Source organism: Larus michahellis, chromosome 24 (genome assembly GCF_964199755.1).
Source record: "Larus michahellis chromosome 24, bLarMic1.1, whole genome shotgun sequence".
NCBI lineage: Eukaryota > Metazoa > Chordata > Aves > Charadriiformes > Laridae > Larus > Larus michahellis.
In genome coordinates this window covers 2,724,308-2,745,721 of record NC_133919.1, presented here as the reverse complement: position 1 = coordinate 2,745,721, position 21,414 = coordinate 2,724,308, and the positions used below count along the sequence as shown (strand labels likewise).

At 50.9% G+C, this 21,414-nt stretch overlaps 2 protein-coding genes across 17 annotated transcripts in view; one reads left to right on the top strand and one right to left on the bottom strand.

The window, feature by feature from the left end:
• Positions 1-17,795, top strand: part of POGZ (pogo transposable element derived with ZNF domain) — a 36,723-nt gene extending 18,928 nt beyond the window's left edge. For 9 of the 16 annotated variants that reach the window (XM_074566537.1, XM_074566533.1, XM_074566532.1 and 6 more), the window contains 16 exons: positions 1,300-1,475; positions 2,371-2,479; positions 3,437-3,730; positions 4,542-4,748; positions 5,349-5,458; positions 5,855-6,189; positions 6,921-7,075; positions 7,602-7,702; positions 8,592-8,738; positions 9,677-9,811; positions 10,350-10,522; positions 11,091-11,231; positions 13,285-13,344; positions 13,694-13,806; positions 14,531-14,555; positions 14,703-17,795. In XM_074566537.1, the coding sequence (XP_074422638.1) occupies positions 1,300-1,475; positions 2,371-2,479; positions 3,437-3,730; positions 4,542-4,748; positions 5,349-5,458; positions 5,855-6,189; positions 6,921-7,075; positions 7,602-7,702; positions 8,592-8,738; positions 9,677-9,811; positions 10,350-10,522; positions 11,091-11,231; positions 13,285-13,344; positions 13,694-13,806; positions 14,531-14,555; positions 14,703-16,275 (3,854 nt within the window). In that variant the 3' untranslated portion in view covers positions 16,276-17,795. The remainder of the gene's footprint in view (positions 1-1,299; positions 1,476-2,370; positions 2,480-3,436; positions 3,731-4,541; positions 4,749-5,348; positions 5,459-5,854; positions 6,190-6,920; positions 7,076-7,601; positions 7,703-8,591; positions 8,739-9,676; positions 9,812-10,349; positions 10,523-11,090; positions 11,232-13,284; positions 13,345-13,693; positions 13,807-14,530; positions 14,556-14,702) is intronic. The other 7 variants (XM_074566540.1, XM_074566539.1, XM_074566529.1 and 4 more) reach the window with 4 other exon arrangements.
• A 379-nt stretch (positions 17,796-18,174) lies between these two features.
• On the bottom strand, positions 18,175-21,410 carry PSMB4 (proteasome 20S subunit beta 4). The gene is made up of 7 exons (XM_074566701.1): positions 20,878-21,410; positions 20,077-20,283; positions 19,550-19,696; positions 19,331-19,412; positions 19,109-19,225; positions 18,689-18,777; positions 18,175-18,313 (listed from the first exon to the last, which is right to left on the bottom strand). The coding sequence occupies exons 1-7, from the start codon at positions 21,399-21,401 to the stop codon at positions 18,301-18,303; spliced, it is 1,179 nt and encodes a 392-aa protein (XP_074422802.1). The 5' UTR covers positions 21,402-21,410; the 3' UTR covers positions 18,175-18,300.
• Positions 21,411-21,414: the final 4 nt, after the last annotated feature.

The following is a 21,414-nucleotide window of genomic DNA, read 5'->3' as shown; positions in this document are numbered from 1 at the left end:
GACCTGCTGGCCACGCTTCTCCCGATGCAGCCCAGGATACGATGGGCTTTCTGGGCTGCGAGTGCACACTGACGGCTCATGTGGAGCCTCTCATCCACCGGCCCCGCCAAGTCCTTCTCTTCAGGCCAGTCGCTGCCCAGCCTGTATCGGAGCTTGGGATTGCCCCGACCCAGATGGAGGACCTTGCACATGGTCTTGTTGAACTTCATGAGGTTTGTTTGGCCCACCTCTCCAGCCTGTCAAGGTCCCTCTGGATGGCATCCCTTCCCTCCAGCGTGTCAGCTGTCCCACACAGCTTGGTGTCGTCGGCAAACTTGCTGAGGGCACACTCAATCCCACTGTCCATGTCGCTGACGAAGATGTTAAACAAGACTGGTCCCATTGCTGATCCTTGAGGGACTCCACTTGTCTGAAGGTGCTCTCGTAGGTGCTCTGAAGGTGCTCTTGTACCAAAGGACTTGTGTGAGATATCTCATGTGTTGTGTGATATTAGGGTTGTGGAGTTTAGCAGGTAAAACTACCATCTTTTCCCTGTCTTCACCTCTTTTTCAAGCAGGGTGTTTCGCTTCTGAATCAAGAGAATAAGCTCTTTGAACCATTAGAAGATGTTCTTGTGACACAGGCTGCGCATCATGACTTCAGTATGATCCAGATGTTTTTAGTCTCTTCACTTTTTTTTTTTCCTTCTTTTGTTGAAGTTTGTCTGCTGCTTCGTGAAGATTCAGGCCCGTAGTCCTCTTTCTATCCGAGGATGCTGAAGATAACTTTAGGTTATTTCAGAATTCTTGTGACCTGGATAATTAAAGCCCTGGGCCCACAGTGGTGTCCCTGACGGTCTGCGATTGTCCATGCTGTTCAGAAACTTTCCGTGTGGCTCTGCCTCTAGTACCCATCCTATGCCAGGGGTTGGAGTGGCTCAGTGTAAGTTTTCCCGGTCTCTGACAGCAGGTGAATTTTTACTTCGTAGTTAATGAGACTAGAAAAAATATTTTCTCTAGCTGCTGTGGCTGTGTTCAAAGGGCACATAGGAGCCAGAGTAATCAGTCTCTGAGGTTGCTCAAGGCTCAGGGATTTGAACACCTACTTCCTAGGCAGCTTGGAAAATCCTAGTCTAAATATGAACAGTAAAACAACATATAGACGGGTTGGATAGTTCCACAAGTTGACTTTGAAAGCATGCTCTGGAGAACTCGTTCCAATTCCGAAGACTAAAATTACCGGCTGAGCATGTGTGAGAAGGAGCAGCAGCCTTTTGACCTGAGAAACGTGACTTTTGCCGTGTTTCTGTTTTTCTTCCAGCTGGCAATCCTCTCGTTCAGCAGAGTGGCCAGCCACTAATCCTCACCCAGAACCCAGCCTCGGGTCTGGGCACGATGGTGACTCAGCCAGTGTTACGACCTGTACAGATCATGCAGAACGCCAATCACGTCACCAATTCTCCAGTGACCAGCCAGCCCATCTTCATAACGACCCAGGTGAGCGCCCTTCCAGCCAGGACGGCCGAGACAGGAGATGTGCCGTGCTCATCCGTGGAAGAATGTTCTCTGGTCGGAAATGATCAGACGCCTGCTTCAGTTTTTCTTGAGCCCTTTAGTGGATGTTGCACTTGAGCTGAAATCTGTTGGGTTTTTGCTTTTTTAATTTATGTAGATGTAGAAGTAGCTTTGTTTGGAAATAGCTCGTGTTCCTAGTCGTTTTGCTGTCGGATCTCACTGGAGAAAGCTGGCCACGTTCCACACCTCAGCAGGTCCTGTGGGACTTCCCACTGGCTCTCGCTGGTGGGCTTACCAGTAGAGCCCAGCTCCCTGCTGTGGGTGGGTCTGTCCAATCTGCGTGAATTTGACATTGCTGAGTGCTTAAGTACTTCATTTTATTTTCCTGGGAAACGTGCAGGTAATTTTTTAAGATGTCCGCTGGCTTCTTGGAGCATTTGCCTGGGGAAGTGCTCCTACGAAACGCGTGCCCGTGTTCACCAGAGCTCCTGCTTTTAAAACAAGAAAAAAAAAATAAATTAAAAAATCCGCCTTTGCGTGTTGCAAATTTTTCTATCCCAGGAAACTACTTCTGCTTCAAATATGGGTTAATAAATTGTTTCAAGAGCTGGGAGAAGATTTCTGTAGGTGCTTCGGGAAGGAGGGACTGAGAGTGGAGGCTGTATATCGAATGTTGTGGAGCATAAGGAAGGTGGCCCTGCTGTTGGGTAAGGCGCTGGCTGGGAACAGCATGGCCTCATAGCTCAATTGATCTGCAGGTGATAGCGCTGCGGGGCTTTTTTAGTTTGTTTATTTGTTTTTTGGGCTAGAAGACTCGGAGTGAAAGCGCTTCGGATACGCTCGGTGCGTTGATGGTAACGGTGCTGTTTGACTGCAGGGATTTCCCGTGAGGAACGTGCGGCCTGTACAAAACACAATGAACCAAGTTGGAATTGTTCTCAACGTACAGCAAGGTCAGACGGTTAGACCCATCACCCTCGTCCCAGGTAAGGACTGAAACAAGCCAAAGCCACTGTCCTGTTCCTTTATAGAGTAGCAAGCGTTAAAAAAAAAATAATATTTGAAACCTGTATTTCACCGGCGCATCTAGTGGCTCTAAAGAAGGGGGTTCAGTTCTGTAGCAGGTGAGATTTATCTGTGGTTGTGGCTGTAATTCTGCTAGTCATATTGCAGCAGAGAGTAGGCCCTTTGATCGTAGTAACGAACCAGTTTGCAGAGTCGGGAACTTCCAGCTGGAAGGAATGTCTGCCTCACAGGGCTCCGTATAAATCCAGCCTCTCCAAAAAGCCTCCTCAGTTAACTCTAATGTCAAGATCCCAGCCCATGAGCGCCCCGCTTCCTTCCTTAAGTCTCCCCATGCCATGCGAGTGCTCCCCGACTGCCTGGAAGCCAAACCTCACCCTGAGGATGATTTTTCTAAGGCTGACTTCTGCTGCCAGGTCGTGTCACGCACCATCAGAAAGACCGAGAGCCCATGTGTCGCCAGAAACCTGCCTTAAACAAAGCAACAGTGCTAGCGAGGAGTCACCTCTCGCTCTCCCCAGAACACATCTCCAAAGCCTCATATTGCAAACTAATTTGCAACTGTGGGATCACCCTTGTCCTGCCGTAAGAAACCTTCCATGGGTTTCCGTTGGACCTAGTGACTAGGACTATGAGCCCCATGAAAGTCGGTGGGATTTATGCTCGTAAGATACTTAGGCCTTTTGGAAAATTCCACCTAAAAAAACCTTATGAATACAGTCTTCGCTCTGTCTGCATCCGTGTTCAGTTTTAGTCTGCTTGGGAAGTGAAATTAAGGTGCTCAGCTTTTAAAATTTCTACTGGAATTAGCTTCCACCGGGAGATCAGCAGTGTTGGAAAATAGGTTGCACTCAGGTATTACTGCAAAGGAATGGAATTCGAGTACGTGATCTACCTTGTTTCTTCCTTTGTTTTTGAAGCCCCAGGTACCCAGTTTGTTAAACCAACGGTCGGAGTTCCTCAGGTGTTCTCTCAAATGGCCCAGGTGAGACCAGGTACAACCATGCCGGTCCGACCCACCACCAACACTTTCACTACGGTCATTCCGGCCACGCTCACCATCAGGAGCACTGTGCCACAGTCCCAGGCGCAGCAGCAAAGTAAGTCCACTCCCAGCACCTCCACAACTCCTACTGCAACGCAGCCAACACCACTTGGACAGTTAACTGTGCAGCAGCCAGGGCAGTCCAGTCAAGCTACTAACCCCAAATTAGGTAAGACTTGCCATGGAAAAGCAAGGGGACTCGAGTGTATGACACTGTCTATATTCTCGTCTTCAAACATACGGCGTAGCAGCTAAAAGACAGAACTTGAGTCAGAACTCCTGGGTTCTATTTTTGCCTCTCTTCACTGACTCACGCTTCAGCTCTCTTTACCAACCTGGAAAATGAGGATAATCCCGCCACCGTGTCCAGTTTGGTTTGAGAACTAGTTAAATTTTGGTTTGTAGAATGTTGTGAGACCATCAACTAGAAGTCCCCCAAAGTGAAAAATACTATTTGTTAATCACTTGTATTTTTTTGAAAGGTGAAGTTAAATAGATGGTGACCACAAGCAGAAACTAACTGTGTTGCGTCTTTTTTTTTTTTTTGAACGTTGGCTGAATGCATGAGTGAAATGATTGCTCAAGAGTAGTGACAAACAATTTAAAAAGGAAAAAAAAAATACTTCTTCACGCAGCAAGTAGTCAGGTTATTTTTAGCTTTAAGTGGCCATAATCATATACAGCTGCATTTAGAAAAGAAATACAAATAATTTTCGTGACCATCAGCGTCCTGTTCAGTTCATGGCGGGGCATGGCTCCTATCTTGGAGTGTTATCCAGAAGGCTGAGGAAATTCCCTTTCCCAGCCTTGCCGGCCTTCGCATCCCTGGATGGGATAATCGACGGCTTAGTTGTCTCCGGGGCAGACTGGAGGTAGAAGAGCGAGAGAGGAGGCATTTTAGATGGGGGCGGGATTCACAGAGTGGATCAGATCTTACTGAGTCCTTATTAGTGTTCTTCTGCCATCCATTCCCTCGGCAGTGAGTATTGCGAGCTTTGTGACTGTAAAGAGGCCTGGAGTGACTGGGGAGAACAGCAATGAGGTTGCTAAGCTAGTGAATACCCTGAACACCATTCCTTCGTTAGGACAGAGCCCTGGCCCGCTGGTGGTTTCCAACAGCAGCCCTGTGCACGGTTCCCAGAGATCCAGCGTTTCAGAGTCGTCGTCGTCATCGTCGTCATTAAAAGGTACGGGCTGCAGCAGCTGTCTTGGCTCGACTGATTCTGCTGAGGGTTCAGAAGTTTATTTTCTGCAGTAAAAAAAAAAAAAACGCTAACCTGTAACCGCTGAGATTTCACAATAGGGACAAACACTTGAAAAGCTTTGCTGTTAATTTCTCCATCTTTATCTGTACGTTTTTGTCCAGTGATTAGATTTTGTTACGGATATCTGCTTGCATACGTTACTTTACATTCAGAATTATTGGTGTGCACGCTGCCGTCTTGGAAATACACAGACCTCAAATACTCTACACAAGGAAGCAAAAGGATAAAATCCTTGCTTCTCTTCTTCCAAAGGGAGCACCTTCTTAAGGTGTTGACCTCTCTCAGTCTAGTTAGTAGTTAAAAGTCCAGCTCTCGAAACTAAAGTATTTCAGTGTGCCAAAAAGATGAGATGTGGTGTTAAGGGATATGGTGTAAGGGAGGACTTTGTAGAGTGGAGTTGATGGTTGGACTCGATGATCCCAAGGGTCTTTTCCAACCTAAATGATTCTATGAGTCTGTGATTGCCTAGATTTAGGATGAAATGTAAGGATTCCAGTTTTTTGTGTGTTTTTCCTGTTGCAGTCAGTTCATCTCCTATTCCCACATTCGATTTGCAAGATGGTGGCAGGAAGGTCTGCCCAAGGTGTGATGCTCAGTTTCGAGTCACCGAAGCTTTAAGAGGACACATGTGTGTAAGTACCCATTCTGAGATGAGCAGCTAACGGATAATTGCTTGTAACTGTGGGGTGCAAAGAATAGTTGTTCTCCCTAGATCAGGGGCTCCTGTGAAAAGGAAGAGTGTGACCAGGAGAAAGTGAGCGGCAAAGGAGAGGCCTCTGGAAGACCTTCCGCAGCGTCTCTCGCTGGAACTAGGCAGGACTTTAGTTTTATGTCCTGCTGGTGCCAGGAGATGCGTTCATTTTCTAATCTTACTCAGCAATAAACAATCAAACCAGAAAAATGGATACTGAATCTGCGTTACCCGTTCCTGGAGTTCCGGCTAGTCCTTGTCTGCTAATAGTATGTATAGTTCTGCCTAGATACAGTTTAACTGTTGGGGATTTCTTGTTTTGTTTTTTTCCTTTTAGTACTGCTGCCCTGAAATGGTTGAATTCCTCAAGAAAAGAAAATCTCTAGAATCTGAACCAAATATTCAATCTGCAAAGCCTCCGTCTCCAGAAAAAACTACAGCTGTTGCTTCACCACCCTCTTCTACTCCTATCCCTGCCCTGTCCCCGCCTGCTAAAGCTCCAGAGCCAAGTGAAAACGTAGTTGACTCGTCCCAAAGTAAGCTCATTATGTTGGTAGATGATTTCTACTACGGCAGAGATGGTGGCAAAGTGAGCCAGCTCCTGAACTTCCCCAAGGTTCCAACTTCCTTCAGGTGTCCACACTGCACCAAGAGGCTAAAGAACAACATACGGTAAGAGGACCGCGAGGTCCGCAAAAACAGGCGGCGGGGTTCTGGTCCCTCTGATCTGCAGAAGTACAAATGAGGTGTAAGCATCAGCCTCTGGAGCCCTACAGCTTCCCCGTACTGTAGCTTAAGACCAGAACTGAAACACAGAAGGGAGAGATTTGTCCATTGTCAGACGGTTCAATCCGGGGAAAAAGTCGTAAGATGACTGCGCGGTTAGAATAATTGCCTTTACGTTCTTCAGCAGAGACGCCTCATTTGCTCATCGCTGGTCTCGCTAGATAATAGGAAATAATTCGTCTTGAAGAACTGCTCTTCTCATCTTGATTCAATGCGTTTTACAACAGAGGGAGAAAATATTTTTTTATGAAATAATGTCTTCTTCTGAGCCATCCCCTCCGTGATAACTGGGCCACTGATGTTTTCTTCTAAGTCAAAATGTTTTGTTGTCATCAGTGGAGTGGCTGGTTGGGGTCAGAAGTGCTCCAAAGCAAGCGGCAGAGCCCCTTGTTCTCACAGCAAAACCTGTTCTCATGCTTCCCCTGGACTTAGGGAGTGGGAGGCTGCTGGGGAGGAGGAGATTTTGCTTCCTTTTGATGGGAAGAGCGAGAAGTAAACATCTTAACGCTGTTAAAAAAAAACCAAAACCTTCCAGTGCGGTGTTTGTAATGCTTTCGGGGTTACGGGTGCAAAATGTGTGGATTTCTGTTCACGCCCTCTCTCTTCACCTCCGTAAGGTTTATGAACCACATGAAGCACCACGTTGAACTGGACCAGCAGAACGGGGAGGTGGATGTCCACACCATCTGCCAGCATTGTTACAGACAGTTCTCCACTCCGTTTCAGCTGCAGTGTCACTTAGAGAACGTCCACAGTCCCTATGAGTCAACAAGTAAGTCGATTGTGCTGCTGTTTGTTTAGGTTTAAGAGGGTTTGTGTCTTGTATTAACTGCAGGTCTGCTGAGAAAGGAGCGTCCGTTCTGCCTTGCCCCTTGGTGCGTCGGTTTGGTAGGCCAGCAGAAAAATCCATCTAAATGACGTTTTTGCAAACTTACTGTCAAGAGTGTTTTAAAGATCGAGTTCAATAATAATGTCATGGTGGAACGTAATTTTGACCAGTAGGTTGACGTCTGGTTTAAAATCGCTTGCGGTTTCCTTGTTGGGGCGTCTTCCTACGCGTTGTACCTGCCGTTTTGTTTAAGAGAATTTTTGCTGCTTTTTGGAAACCTCTCGGAATATATCTTGTTGTCTACCCAATTCCAAGAATTGAGAGGTGGTTTTTGGGGGGTTTTTTTGGTTGGTTGGTTGGTTTTCTTTTTTTTTTGTAAAGTTACTACACTACCGGTCGCAAGTTTCTTTGGTATGTTTTAACAGGGTTTTGTCCCCCGGCCGTTACCTGCTTTTCCTTTCTTTTGCAGCAAAGTGCAAGATTTGCGAGTGGGCGTTTGAGAGCGAGCCGATGTTCCTACAGCACATGAAGGACACTCACAAGCCTGGGGAGATGCCCTACGTTTGTCAGGTATTCGGGGTGGTTTAGGGGCTGGGCTCCCTCAACGCATACTGTAGAATAAGAGGAAATCTGGCGCTTTTCAGCAATGTCTGTGGCCTACAGGGGTCCAGAACAGAGGTGGGCCACAAACACATGTGCGGAGCCCATTGCGGTTTTTCCAGGTGTGCAATTAGAGAACTCCAGTGGCTCTTAGGGCAGCACGAGTAGCTTCACGTTTGTTTGCCACCGATTCCCAGCGCTCTGAAGCTGCCTCAGCTTCATAGACGTTTGTTGAAACCCAGTGGCATTCAGGGCCTAATTTTTTCTTTCCTCCCAGGGCCTGCAGGCAAATGGCTGTGCCATAAAGAGAAGTTGTCACTCTGGAGCAGATGAGATTGTGTTGCTTGTGTGATACCTTTCCTTGACACTCTGTTGCCATGAGATCTGTGCTTGCGTGGATTCTGAACGTGTCATCTCCACCCAGAGGTCCTAAATTGCCCCTCCAAAAATTAAAAACAGAGAAGAAACTTCTAAAATACGTTATGTTAAAACAGATTATGTTCCAGATTGTACATTTTACATAGACCCTGAAGAAACTGCTCTTTAGTATATTCCTACTGCTTTGTATTGACTGTCTCTCCCTTTTTTCTTTTTTTTCTTGGATCTGGAGCTTGAATTGTCACTACTTTCTTTTTATACAAGTAGTTCAAATGCGTTCCTCCCAAACTACTCTGAATACGCGCTGCTTGATTTAGTATCCCACAGTTGGAATAGGCTGGCAGGTTCTTTAGGGCCTGGTTCCTAAACTCCACCGACCAGTGTCTTTAGGGGTTGCTGTGAAGATCTCCGTGCTGCAGTGGTGGACGTGAGACAGATTCCCGTGTTATTTCCCCACTAATGTTTCCGTCCCCTCGTCTAGGTCTGCCAGTATCGTTCATCACTCTATTCTGAAGTGGATAGCCATTTCCGAATGATCCACGAAGACACGCGGCACCTGCTCTGCCCTTACTGTCTCAAGGTCTTTAAGAACGGCAATGCCTTCCAGCAGCACTTCATGAGGCATCAGGTACCGCCGCCGGGGCTTCCCCCTCCACAGAGGTTCTGGGGGACCGTAAGCATCCGCTTAGTTGAGCGTTTGCTTGGAATAAAAACCCGAAAGAAAGAAAACTTGGTTGAAAGAGGGGTTTTAGTAGATGCTGTATCCACTCCGTAACAAATGCGATTTTGCCTGCTGTCATTCCAGACCTTTCATAGGGACTGTGCTGAAGAGAAGAGGCATTGCTCCTTCGGGAGCGGCGCACATTGTTGTTACTTAGCAGGAAAAAGCATGTTTTGCTGGACTGTGTTTGCTTCCTGGGATGATTAACCAACAGTGGGCTCTGTGTGTTCATTTGGGTTTTAAATTTTTTGATCTCCAGGTAATAAATAAGTAAATAACACTGTGTGCGCACAAATGAATGTAATTTCTGTAGCTGGGTGTTCTGTTCCCGTATACGTTGGCTGTATTGACAACATATTTTACGTGGGTGGAGCTGAAGTGTGCTTTCAGAATATAGAAACGCGGCGCTCTCGCCGAGTGCCTGGGTTGATTTGCCCCCGAAGTCCCCCGCTGCCTCCCCGAGAGGTGGAGGCAGGGCGGCTTTGGAAGGAAAAGTTGCCCCACGCGCTGCTCTCCTCCTCTGCCTTACTTGGCCTCGAACGAGCTGAGGAAGGCTTGTTCCGTGGCACTTCCAGGTCTTGGTGTCTCCACAGAGCCTGGTGATTTTAATTAAAAACCAAAACAAACAAAAAATTTAAAACCAAAACACCCAAGATACGGGGCTTGGCGGGGAGGGACTTTAAGATGTTAAGGAACAGCGGGGCTGCCTTTGGTTTCGAAGGGGAGAAAAGTGATTTTTTTGTTGTTCTTCTTCTCCTTTTTTCTTTATTTTAAACAAAAACCCCTGCTGGGTGGTGACTTCTGTTTCTCTAAAATGAAATATATTTCATTTGCATTTGCTTTAGAAGAAGAGTGTTTATCACTGCAACAAGTGTAGACTCCAGTTCATATTTGCCAAGGATAAAATTGAACACAAGCTGCAGCACCACAAAACTTTCCGAAAGCCCAAACAATTAGAAGGATTGAAACCTGGAACCAAGGTGAGAAATCCCAAGTTAACAGCAGGCCTCTCTCCTCTCTTTCCTCAGGAAACGCCCGTAGCGTCTGTATTGGTGTGTATTTATTAAGTGCTGCAAAACTGATGTTTGCTTCGTCTGCATCACTTAAACCACACTCACGGGGACAGGAAAAACACTCCGTGTTCTGGCCCTGTGGTGTGCGATTAGTTAATCGGATGCTTCACAGAAACAATAAGTGAGAGAGAGGAGGTGTGAGTGGCACGGCGGAGCTTAAAATCTCCTAACTAAGGTATCTACAAGTGACGGTGTCGGAACTAGTTGTCTGGACGCTGTCTGGACGCCCTCTGGAGCCATTAGGGACAAACAGGCACTTCTGGGGCTCAAGGCGTTGTCCTCTTCTATGCCAGCGCTGCCCTGGGTGGGACGAGGGGTGTCCCAGGAGCACCTCTTCGTTCTCTGCCAAGAGCCTGAAGGACTGCTCCAAACGGAGGAGTCCGCGTGGGATAGATGGCTTCTGCCCTTGCGTCTGAGGAGGTTTGGGTCTGTCCGTTTTCTGCAGGTTACGATCAGGGCATCCAGAGGACAGCCGCGCACAGTGCCAATATCGTCCAACGACATGCCGCAGGGCCCTGGGCAGGAAACCGCTCCGCTGTCGTCTTCTACCGATCCCCAGCCCATCTTCCTGTACCCGCCTGTCCAGAGGAACGTCCAGAAGAGAGCGGTCAAAAAAATGTCAGAACTTCTTGCTAAATTACAAATTTTAAAAGTTTGGTTTTTTGTTTGTTTTTTTTTTTTTAAGGAAACGTGGTTAGCTTTTTAATGCCACGGTGATGGGTAATAACAATCCTCGGCACTGGGCAGCTCTGTCTTACTGTTGCCAGGGAAACTTTGTGCCAGGAGAATCAGCTTCCCACAAAACCGGGATTCAGTCATGTTATGAAAGCCCGTGAGGTGAAACTGCGAAATACAGAATTAGCTAGGCGCTTTTGTAGAAACAATGGAATTTCATCAGCCTGAGGGCTTGCTGCCCATCCTCTGTCCTGCTGCCTTGTCTTTGATATTTTAATTAATTAATTTATTTATTATCCACTCTTGGATTATACACTCCCGACTACAGCAAGTGGGAAATGTTTAGCCTGGCACCGAGGCACCCTAGGAAGCCAGGGGGCGAGATGAGACTAGTTCGACGTCAGACTTCTGAAAGTTTTACATCTCATTAAGTTCTTTTCTGTCCTGATTGTTACGATTCTGAAGATGCCTGTTCAGACACTAATGACGATACCCTCCCCCTTCTCTTCAGGAGCGTCCTGGGGAGACAGACCTGCCTGGAGTGCAGCTTCGAAATCCCCGACTTCCCGAACCACTTCCCCACCTACGTGCACTGCTCGCTGTGTCGCTACAGCACCTGCTGCTCCAGAGCTTACGCCAACCACATGATCAAGTAGGTGGGATGCGGGATGCTCTGAGCATCCGTGGTAGAAATTCCTCCTGCCTGGTGCAGCAGCACCGCTGGGTCTGGGTCTGCACTGTAAGAAAGGGGGATGGGGGGATGGATGGCAAGGTGCCTGGGGACTGGAGGAAAGCCAGCGGCACTCCAGTCTTCAAAAAGGGCAAGAAGGAGGAGCCGGGGAACTACAGGCCGGTCAGCCTCACCTCCATCCCTGGAAAGGTGACGGAACAGCTCCTTTTGGGCGTCATCTCAAGGCATGTGGAGGAAAAGAAAGCTATCAGAAGTAGTCAATATGGATTCACCAAGGCGAAATCATGTCTGAGTAGTCCGATAGCCTTCTATGGTGGCAGGACTGGATGGATAGATGAAGGGAGGGCGGTGGATGGGGTCTGCCTGTTCGTCATGGTCTCCCACAGCATCCTCATAGGGAAGCTTAGGAAGCGTGGGTTAGATGAATGGACAGTGGGGTGGATAGAAAACTGGTTGAAAGACAGAGCTCGGAGGGTTGTGACTGGGGGCACAGAGTCTAGTTGGAGACCAGTGACGAGTGGTGTTCCCCAGGGGTCAGTACTGGCTCCAGTCCTCTTCAATATCTTCATCAGTGACCTGCATGAAGGGACAGAGCGCACCCTCGGCAAGTTTGCCGATGACACAGAGCTGGGGGGCGGTGGCTGACACAGCAGAAGGCCGTGCCACCATCCAGAGAGACCGGGACAGGCTGGAGAGTTGGGTGGAGAGAAACCTTATGAAATTCAACCAGGGCAAGTGCAGGGTGCTGCACCTGGGGAGGGATAACCCCCTGCACCAGGACAGGCTGGGGGTGACCTGCTGGAGAGCAGCTCTGCGGAAAGAGACCTGGGAGTCCTGGCGGACAACGGGATGACCACGAGCCAGTGATGGGCCCTTGTGGCCAAGAAGGCCAGTGGCATCCTGGGGGGCATCCAGAAGAGCGTGGCCAGCAGGTGGAGGGAGGTCATCCTCCCCCTCTGCTCTGCCCTGGGGAGGCCGCGTCTGGAGCACTGTGTCCAGCTCCCCGGTTCAAGAAGGACAGGGAAGTGCTGGAGAGGGGACAGCAAAGGGCTACCAAGATGGTGAGGGGTCTGGGACACCTCTCTGATGAGGAAAGGCTGAAGGATTTGGGTCCCTTCAGTCTGGAAAAAAGACGACTGAGGGGGGAACCTTATCAATGCTTATAAATACTTCAAGGGGGGGTGGCAGGAGGATGGGGCCGGGCTCTTCTCAGTGGTGCCCAGTGACAGGACAAGGGGTAACGGGCACAAGCTTGACCATGGGAAGTTCCATCTCAACACGAGGAGGAGCTTCTTGACTTTGAGGGTGGCAGAGCCCTGGCCCAGGCTGCCCAGAGAGGTGGGGGAGTCTCCGTCTCCGGAGACATCCCAAACCCGCCTGGACGCGTTCCTGTGCCCCCTGCTCTGGCAGGGGCTGGGACTGGGTGATCTCCAGAGGTCCCTTCCGACCCCTGCCGGTCTGGGATTCTGTGGAATTCCAGTTCACTGCGGTGGTTTGTAAGACACCGTCCAGTATGGGCACAGACATGGCTGCTGGCTTTCGAATGAGAGGAGAAAACAGCGCGCAAGAGCTAAGGTTCATTCCGAGCTATCACTATTGTAGCTAATGACGCGTACTGCGCGCTGCTGCAGAAAACTGACATTTTTTCCATGCTTTTAGGGTTTCCTGCAAAGTTCTCAGATGTAACAACTGAAAAAGTTTAAAAAGGAAAAAAAAAAAAAATAAAAATACCATGCCCTCTGTGGTCTGTGCAGGACCGTGGATAGACCACAGAAGAGGATGGCAGAGCAGTTACTCCAAAATCTGGGCATTTTCAAACGTTACCGTACAGTTGTTCTTATTTGGACACAGAGTTTTCATTTCCTTGAATACCGTACCGGCGGGCGAAATATTAAACCCAGCATTGGGCCCGTCTTTGTAAACGTACTGTATTTTGCATGGTTTTGTAGCTCTTTAAATACCTGGAGTAATTCTGACATTTAATACTCTCTTTTTTTTTTTTTTTTCCTTACAGCAACCATGTTCCTCGGAAGAGTCCAAAATACTTGGCTTTGTTTAAAAACTACACTGCCTGGTAATGGAAAACTTGTCATCTCTACTTGAATCACCTGGGAGTCTACTCTGCATTCCCTTTCTGTTTTTCCCAGTTCTTTTCTTTTCTTTCGTGATCTGCTTCCCAAGAAGCTCTGCTTATTCTTTGCCACACGGGAAATAATGTTGAATTAAGGGCAATACGTTGCCGGGGGCTCCCGTTGCCTTCCAGTGGGCGTTAATGGTTTGGGACGGGGACGCTGCCTGTGTGTGCTGGAGAGTGACCCTTTTTTCTAATTGTTAGTGAGGGGATGTCCATATTTTCATATCACATACTGATTTTAAGCTCATTTCTTTTTTCCCTTTTTTTTCCCCCCCTCCCCGCCTTCCAGCGGTGTGAAGCTGTCGTGTTCCTCCTGTCTCTTTGTAACATCTGAGGGTGATGCGATGGCCAAACATCTGGTTTTCAATCCATCACACGAGTTTAGTAACATTATTTTCCGAGGTGAGAGTTTGAAAAGGAGCGGAGAACTCGGCGGGAAAAAAAAAAAAAAAAAACAACAACAAAAAAAAATTAATTCGCGGGACGTCGTACGTCGGTTCGTAGACTCCAGGTCAAATACAGTTTTGTTTAGCGTTGGGCCGAGTCCTGAGTCCTCATCACGTGTAGTGTTAGGGCCCTTCTGTGACAGCCTGAGCGAGTCCTCATTGTTATGGAGATGGCGGAGTTCAGCGGCTCTGCCCCGAGCCCTCTGTCACCCGCACCCGGGAGCTCTTCCCAGGGAGAGACAATGGCGGGGCTTCAGCGAGTTCCTCTGTTCCTCCGAGACATCATTGTACCTCCCTGACACCGGGAGGCCCGAAGCAGCTGCTGGTGCCGGGGTTTGAATAGAACCGAAAAGTGGCGTCCCGGCGGTTTTGGGGGGGGCGAATTATTGCAACTTGCAAAACTTCGGGGTGTCCCTGCAGGGCTCTGGCCAAAGCCGAGCTTTCCTAACCGGGCTCCTTTTGTCGTTTCACACGGATGGGGCCAGGGGGGGAGGGATTTGCCGATGAGCGCGGCTCTGCGTGTGTTGGTTTGGCTGTGGCGGCCCTTGGGTGCGGGAGGAGGCCGGGATGGGCGTTAGCTCTTCCTACGGCGCGTTGGGATCCTCCTCGTCTTTGTTTGCACCGACTTAGTGTTTGTTTGCTAAGATACAAATGTTTGTTGTTTTTGTTTTTCTTAACAGGGCCTACTTGGATATCGCATTCCAGGTAAACTGTTTGTAAACTCTTCTCTGCTCTCATCTGTTTCGGCTTGTGGGTTGGTTTTCTCCTTTGTGGGTTGGTTTTTTCATTTGTTTTCCCTCAACAGCTTCATTTTCTGGGTTTTAAGATGGTCCTGTGTTCTCTCCCTTCAAGGCACGTTCAGCCCCAGGACAAAAGCGTGAAGAACACGTGCCCTGCCTATTCCCTGGCTAAAGCTGCTACTGTGAAAACAAAGTCTGTGTTACCCGCGAAGGACGACCTGGAGCCCGAGCTGGCACCGGCAGCCTACGGCCGGCCTCTGGTCTGCCAGGAGGAAGAGTGCTTAAATATTGATGCTCAAGAAGACGAGCAGCCGACAAAGGAGCCCGAGCCCGCGAGCAAAAAGGAGCAGCTGTCGGTAAAGAAGCTGCGAGTTGTACTGTTTGCCTTGTGCTGCAACACGGAGCAGGCTGCAGAGCACTTCCGAAACCCTCAGAGGCGGATCAAGCGCTGGCTACGCAGGTTTCAAGCTTTCCAAGAAGAGAACTTGGCGTCCCTGTCGGAGGGCAAGTACCTCAGCTTAGAGGCTGAAGAGAAGCTGGCGGAATGGGTCCTCACGCAGAGGGAGCAGCAGCTGCCTGTCAACGAGGAGACTCTCTTCCAGAAAGCCACCAAGATCGGCCGCTCCCTCGAAGGTGGCTTCAAGATCTCCTACGAGTGGGCGGTGAGGTTCATGCTGCGGCACAACCTCAGCACGCACACGCGAAGGGCCGTGGCTCACCCTCTCCCCAAAGATGTGGAGGACAACGCCAGTTGCTTCATCGAGTTCGTGCAGCGGCAAATCCACACTCAAGACCTGCCCCTCTCCATGATTGCCGCCATCGATGAGATCTCCCTCTTCCTCGACGTGGAGGTGCTGAGCAGCGATGACCGGAAGGAGAACGCTCTGCAGACGGTGGGGACCGGGGAGCCCTGGTGCGACGTTGTCCTCACCATCCTCGCCGATGGAAGCGTTCTCCCAACGCTGGTCTTCTACCGGGGTCACGTACAGCAGCCCGCCAACGTGCCGGAATCCATCATGTTGGAAGCAAAGGAGAACGGATACAGCGACGACGAAGTCATGGAGCTGTGGTCGTCCCGAGTGTGGCAGAAGCACACGCGGTGCCAGAACAGCAAGGGCATGCTCGTGCTGGACTGTCACCGAACGCACCTCTCCGAGGAGGTACTGTCCTTGCTGAGCGCCTCCAGCACCCTGCCGGCTGTCGTCCCCGCTGGCTGCAGCTCCAAAATCCAACCCCTGGATGTTTGTATAAAAAGGACTGTGAAAAATTTCTTGCATAAAAAGTGGAAAGAGCAAGCCAAGGAGATGGCGGACTCCACGTGCGACTCGGACATTCTCCTCCAGCTGGTTCTGTGCTGGCTGGCGGAGGTGCTGGAGGTCATTGGTGACTCTCCCGAACTGGTGCAGCAGTCCTTCCTGGTGGCCAGCGTCCTGCCCGGCCCCGACGGCACCGCCAACTCGCCCCGGCGCAACGCCGACATGCAGGAGGAGCTGATCGCCTCGCTGGAGGAGCAGCTGAAGCTGAGCGAGGGGCAGCGGGAGGCGGCGGCGGCCGAGGCCCAGGACCGGAGGGAGGCCGAGGAGGCCGCGGACCCCGAGATCCTCCATCAGCTCTTCGAAGGGGAAAGCGAGACTGAGTCCTTCTATGGCTTTGAAGACGCCGATTTGGATCTGATGGAAATCTGAGCACTGATCTTGCGAATCGTGATCCGGAAAGGGTTATTTTTTAAATAAATGTTGGATGAGACCATTACACTTCCCTGTGGATTTGTGGGTTTAGGAAATTCGTAGGCGATCACTCAGATAAATAGCCATTTATGCTGTTCATTTATAAGTTTTGTGCTTTTTTAAAAGAAAAAAAATCACTGTGTTGGTATTTTCTGAAAATATATTGTGGGTGAATATTTTTGCGTTTTCTTTACCTCACTGTATCATAGTTTTCTGTTTTTATTGTGCAGAAATGTTTTGAATTATACATTGTCAATGTGACCATTTCTAAAGAAAGGAAAAAAAAAATATGTAGCTAATGAACCAGTATATAAATCTTTTGGTTGTCTTAACACAGATTATTTTTTTTTCTTTGTTATTTTTTTTTTTTTTAACACTTGACCCAGAGATTTAGGTTTCTGTGGAAAAATTAGATACGAGTTACTGCTTTAATGTGTGAACCTTCTATAATTGGCCATTAAAATTTGGGTTCGGTTTGCTTTGCATTTGGGGGGTTTTTTGGGGGGTTTTGTTGGGTTTTTTTTTCCTAAAGAAGAGTTAATTATTATTTCGCTTGTGAATTTGGAGGCGGGGTTAAAAAAAAAAAACACACAAGCGAAAAAGCGTTTTTGCCCGTTGGAGACGTCGCCCTGGGGCTCAGGAGGGGTCTCGGGCACCCACCTCCCTCCAGAGTCACTGGTGGAAAAGGGGAAAATCAGCTCCGTCTGATCTCCCCGAGCCGTAGGTGGGAGCTAAGACCCTTTGGACCATGAAACGTTGACCTTTAACTACTAGTAGTTGCTAAACCTGCTTTAACCAGTGGCATCAGACACTACGTTCCTTAGAATTAGAAATCTGATTTAACGAAAACAAAACTGTGACGTGCACAAAAAGAAGACGTTTGTTTTTATTTTTCACTGCCAGCTTAAATTTTTCTACAATTTGCATGTTTGAGGGTTTTTTAATTGTATGTATTACGGTATAAACGGAAGCATTTTGACATACGGAATTCGGAAGCACCTGCACCTTTCTGTTTCCATAGAGGTTTTGTGAACCTTCCCTATTTACCGGAGGAAAGCAGGAGGCAGCATGTGCAGACCTGTAAATGGTTCATCTTTAAAATGTACATAAGTGGAACATTTAATAAAACCAGGGAAATGGATTTATAAACATGCGTTTTTATTATGAAGGACTAATTTAACTCCGCTGAGATCGTCCTGCTTAACATAGGGGGCATCACGAAGGGCTCCGCGCGGGAGCTGGGTCTCTCTCTGCGCCCCCCCCCGGAGCCGTCCGCGTGGCCCGAAGAACCCGAGATGGGATGGTAATTAAATGTCTTTATGTGTCATTAACACTCGGGGCAGAGTTCTGTCCCATTTGCGTTTCTGCGCCCCCTCCCTGCCCTTTAACTCTACACTGGGTTCAGGGGAACAACCTGCTCCCCCCACTGAGATTTTCTTTTTTTTTTTTAAATAAAAGCCTGAAAAATCATTAATAAAACCCTCTCCTGAATAAATATTTTTACTGTTGTTTCTCTCCGGTAATAGTAAATACCGCTCTGTCCCAGCGTGTCTGCTGGCAGGAGGCAGAGCGGCGGGGAATTTAAGGAGGGAGATCGTCGTTATTCTTGTCTTCGAGAAATTCCTGGGTTTTCCCCTCTGCGCGTTCCAACTAGAGCGTCTGGTAGCCACCCTGCTCCTGCAGGATAACCAAACCGTAGACTACAAAAACAATAAAAGCCACTTTTTTTGCTGCCCTTCTCCGGCAGGAGTAAGGACTGGCGGCGGTCAGCGGCCTTCCCTTGAAAGCGGGCGCCTTCCCCAGGTAGGTGTTCCTGGAGCATCCCCCCAAACCCGCTCCCAGCGCAAACACCCAGGCTTCTCTTTAACGGATTTATTTCCTTTCCAAAACAAGTCAGATCAAGGCTTCCAAGGGAGTAACGGATTTACAGATACGTAAAGGGTGAGAACACGGACACAGGAGCCGGGAGCAGCTCGGCGGGGATCACTCGAAGCCACTGCAGGAAGAGATGTGATAAGGTCAGGATAACGCGCGGCCTGGCTCCACACTAACAAAAATCCCCATTTTTTTTTTGCTTTTTAGCAGGTGCCGCCCATCAGCGGCGCTCGGCCGAGGCAGCCCGAGGGCAGCAAAGCAGACGGGGACGCCCACGAAACGCCTTTCCCCACTGACGCCTTCAGGCCTCGGCTGGAAACGGCAGAGCAGAGCCCGGAGCGTGAAGGATTTGGTTGGAGCAGGGCTCAAGGAGGCTCCTACTGAAGCTGCCCATCACCCAGCCTTCCTCACCCACTTCATTTCATGCCTTTGGGCTTTGCCAGACTCAACTCCCAGCCAAGAGCCCCCGAGCGCGTGTTAAGCCAGTGGGTGTTACCTGACGAGGTGGGCAATGTCCCAGTTGGCCTCCAGGGTCAGGGGTCCCTCCAGCTCCACGCCTTTCTCCGTTGCGATGGCGATTTCATACTGAGGAGAGAAAATAGCGACAGTTCCCGACGAAGCCCCAAACCACCGACAGTTCCCGACGAAGCCTGACTGCAATACCCGAGTTTAAGACAGGCCCTGGGAAAGCTCTAATCAATCGGGGGTCAGGACTAGCAGCTGCCCTCTAAACGAGCTTGTTCTAACGTGGCTTTGCAATTCAGTAACGTTTTTGCTTTTCCCTTGGTGGGCACATTGAGGCAGCAGCGCTAAACACAAACCCTTCCAAAGGTGAAGGAGTGCGGGCTCTGGGTGCCGCAGCCGCGGTGACGGGAGAAGCACCCTCAGATCTAAGGAAACGCCAGAAAACGCTCACCCTGTTGAAGGATCGAGCGTCTCTGTAGTACAAAATTTTCATGCAACGCTCAATCAAGTCACGGGCCTCCTCCTTCGTCAGGTTGGGTTTCTTCGCCAAAACTTCTCTCATCAGCGGCTGCGGGGGGAAAAAACCAAAATAAATACACAGTCCAGTATCTCGGCAGCTCAGTCACCCCCGGCGCTGAGGTCGCTTTAGCAGCTGAGCGGGAGAATTCTCTACCTGAGCCAGGTACGCTCCGTAACCCGTAGCAAGCGTGGGGGCTTCGAAGGCCACGCCGAGCATGTCCACGTAACCTAGGAAGCTAAAGGGACAGATCCGTGAGCGTTGCGGGGAGGGACTCGGCTCCAGAGCCTCTCTGAACCCCGCGCCATGGCAGGCAGCCCCGGGGAAGGACGCGCAGTGACTGTCACACGCTCCACGTCACTCGTCCTCGCTCACCTCTCGCCGTTGTAGTAGCCTCCGATGACAACGGTGTTCCAGAGCGGATTTATCTTGGACCTCCGGTTGTACATGACTCTCGTCAGCCAGGAATGGATGGCTTTGGGGCTGTAATTGTGACCGTCTCCCAACAGCTCCTCGTCGATTCTGATTCAGGTAGAAATTTCACCCAAGTGAGAAAAGCCGGGAAGCAGCCGGGTAAGGGAGCAGCAGCCCACACCCCGCAGGACAGAGTCCCCTCCCGCAGCCTGTTTCACACAAGCTCTTACAAGAGCTGAAACAGCCACAAAGAGTAACGGAAACCGGTTCTCCACAGCGCTCAGCGGGGAATTTGGGAAAGACACTTGTATCGAAGAAACTGCCAAATGGGGATTTCAGCTCGGTTTTATCCCTCCTTGTTTAATTACATTTCATTCCTTTGAGGGCTGGGAGAAGGGAGCAGCCCAGCAGGATCCACAGCGCGGTCAGGCCTTGCCCAGCCCGAGCTGGGGGCCACAATGGCCACGGCCGCGGCCACCAGCACTTACACCATCTGGTCGATGATCTGCTTGAGGTACTGGAAGTCGGCGTAGTCGCCGGACGCCCCCAGCATGGTGGTGTCGTTCACCTTCAGGAGCCTGGAGATGCCGCGGAAGCGGGCGAGGGAGCCGTAGGAGCCCATCATGTCGGCGGCGATGATCACCCCCCCGGCGAACTTCACCCCCAGCACCGAGGTGCCCGTCACCATCGGGCTCCTGCAGACCCCGACGTCAGCGAGGGCCCGGGCTCCCCCAGGTCCTCAAACACCCCCAGCCCTCCCCAGCCCCACATTTCCCCTCCCAGCCCCGCTTCTTCCAGCCCCCTCAGCCCTATTTCTCCCCTCCCAGCACCACCCCAGCCCCATTTCTACACCCACCCCCACCGGCCTCTCCCCAGCTCCATTTCTCCTATTCCAGCCCCCCATCCCCATTTCTCCCCCCCATCCCCACCTCCCCCCCAGCCTCTCCCCACCTCCACTTCTCCTGCTCCTCGCCCCCAGCCCCATTTCTGCCCTCCCAGCCCCGCTCAGCTCCACTTCTTCCAGCCCCCCCAGCCCCATTTCTCCCCTCCCAGCTGCACTTCTCCCCCCCAGCCTCTCCCCAGCCCCACTTCTCCTATTCCGGGCCCCCAGCCCTATTTCTCCCCTCCCAGCCACCCCCCCAGCCCCATTTCTTCCCTCCCAGCCCCATCTCCCCACATCCAGCCCTCTCTGCTCCCCCTGCGCCGCTCCTCCCAGTTCCCCCAGTCCACCCCAGTTCCCCCATCCCAGTCCCCCCAGCCTCACTCCCCGCAGCCCCTCCGGCACTCACAGCGTCCTGGTGAAGGGCAGGAGGCTGGCGGCGGGACCGGGTCCGCCGGGGATGTAGGTCTGCCCCGGGGCCGGGCCCTCGGCCCAGAACGGCGGCGGCGCCCGCGCTCCCCCGACCTCCATCTTAGTCACGGTGCGGCCCGCGTTGCGCAGGCGCGGCGGAAGCGCGGCCGCTCCCGGCCGCCGTAGGCAGGAGGGAGGGGGAGCGGCGCCATCTTGGGTGTGGCCTGAGCCGGCCGGGAGGAGAGGGCGGTGTCGGGCGCCATTTTCTGTGTGGCAGAACGCGCCTGCGGGCACGGCGATCCGTCCGCTGCCCCCGCAGAGCGCCCCGGGGGGGACGGGAGGGTCGGGACCGTCCCCGCCACACCGTGTCCTGGGGGCGGGTGCGGCGGTTGAGGAGCGCGAAGGTGCCGCCGCCGCCCCTCCCTCCCCAAGATGGCGGGGCGAATTACCTGCATCACGTGACCGACCTCCCGGGGCGGGCCGTCGGCCGGAGGGGGGCGTGGTTTGAGGGGGGCGTGGCATAACAGGGCTTGTC

Coding starts and splice junctions, on each gene's coding strand:
- PSMB4 (XM_074566701.1), bottom strand. CDS start 21,401: ATGCCACGCCCCCCTCAAACCACGCCCCCCTCCGGCCGACGGCCCGCC. Junction 19,697..20,076: donor CAGATCATCGACCAGATGGT/GTAAGTGCTGGT, acceptor TACCTGAATCAG/AATCGACGAGGAGCTGTTGG. Junction 19,413..19,549: donor GGCTACTACAACGGCGAGAG/GTGAGCGAGGAC, acceptor CTGTCCCTTTAG/CTTCCTAGGTTACGTGGACA.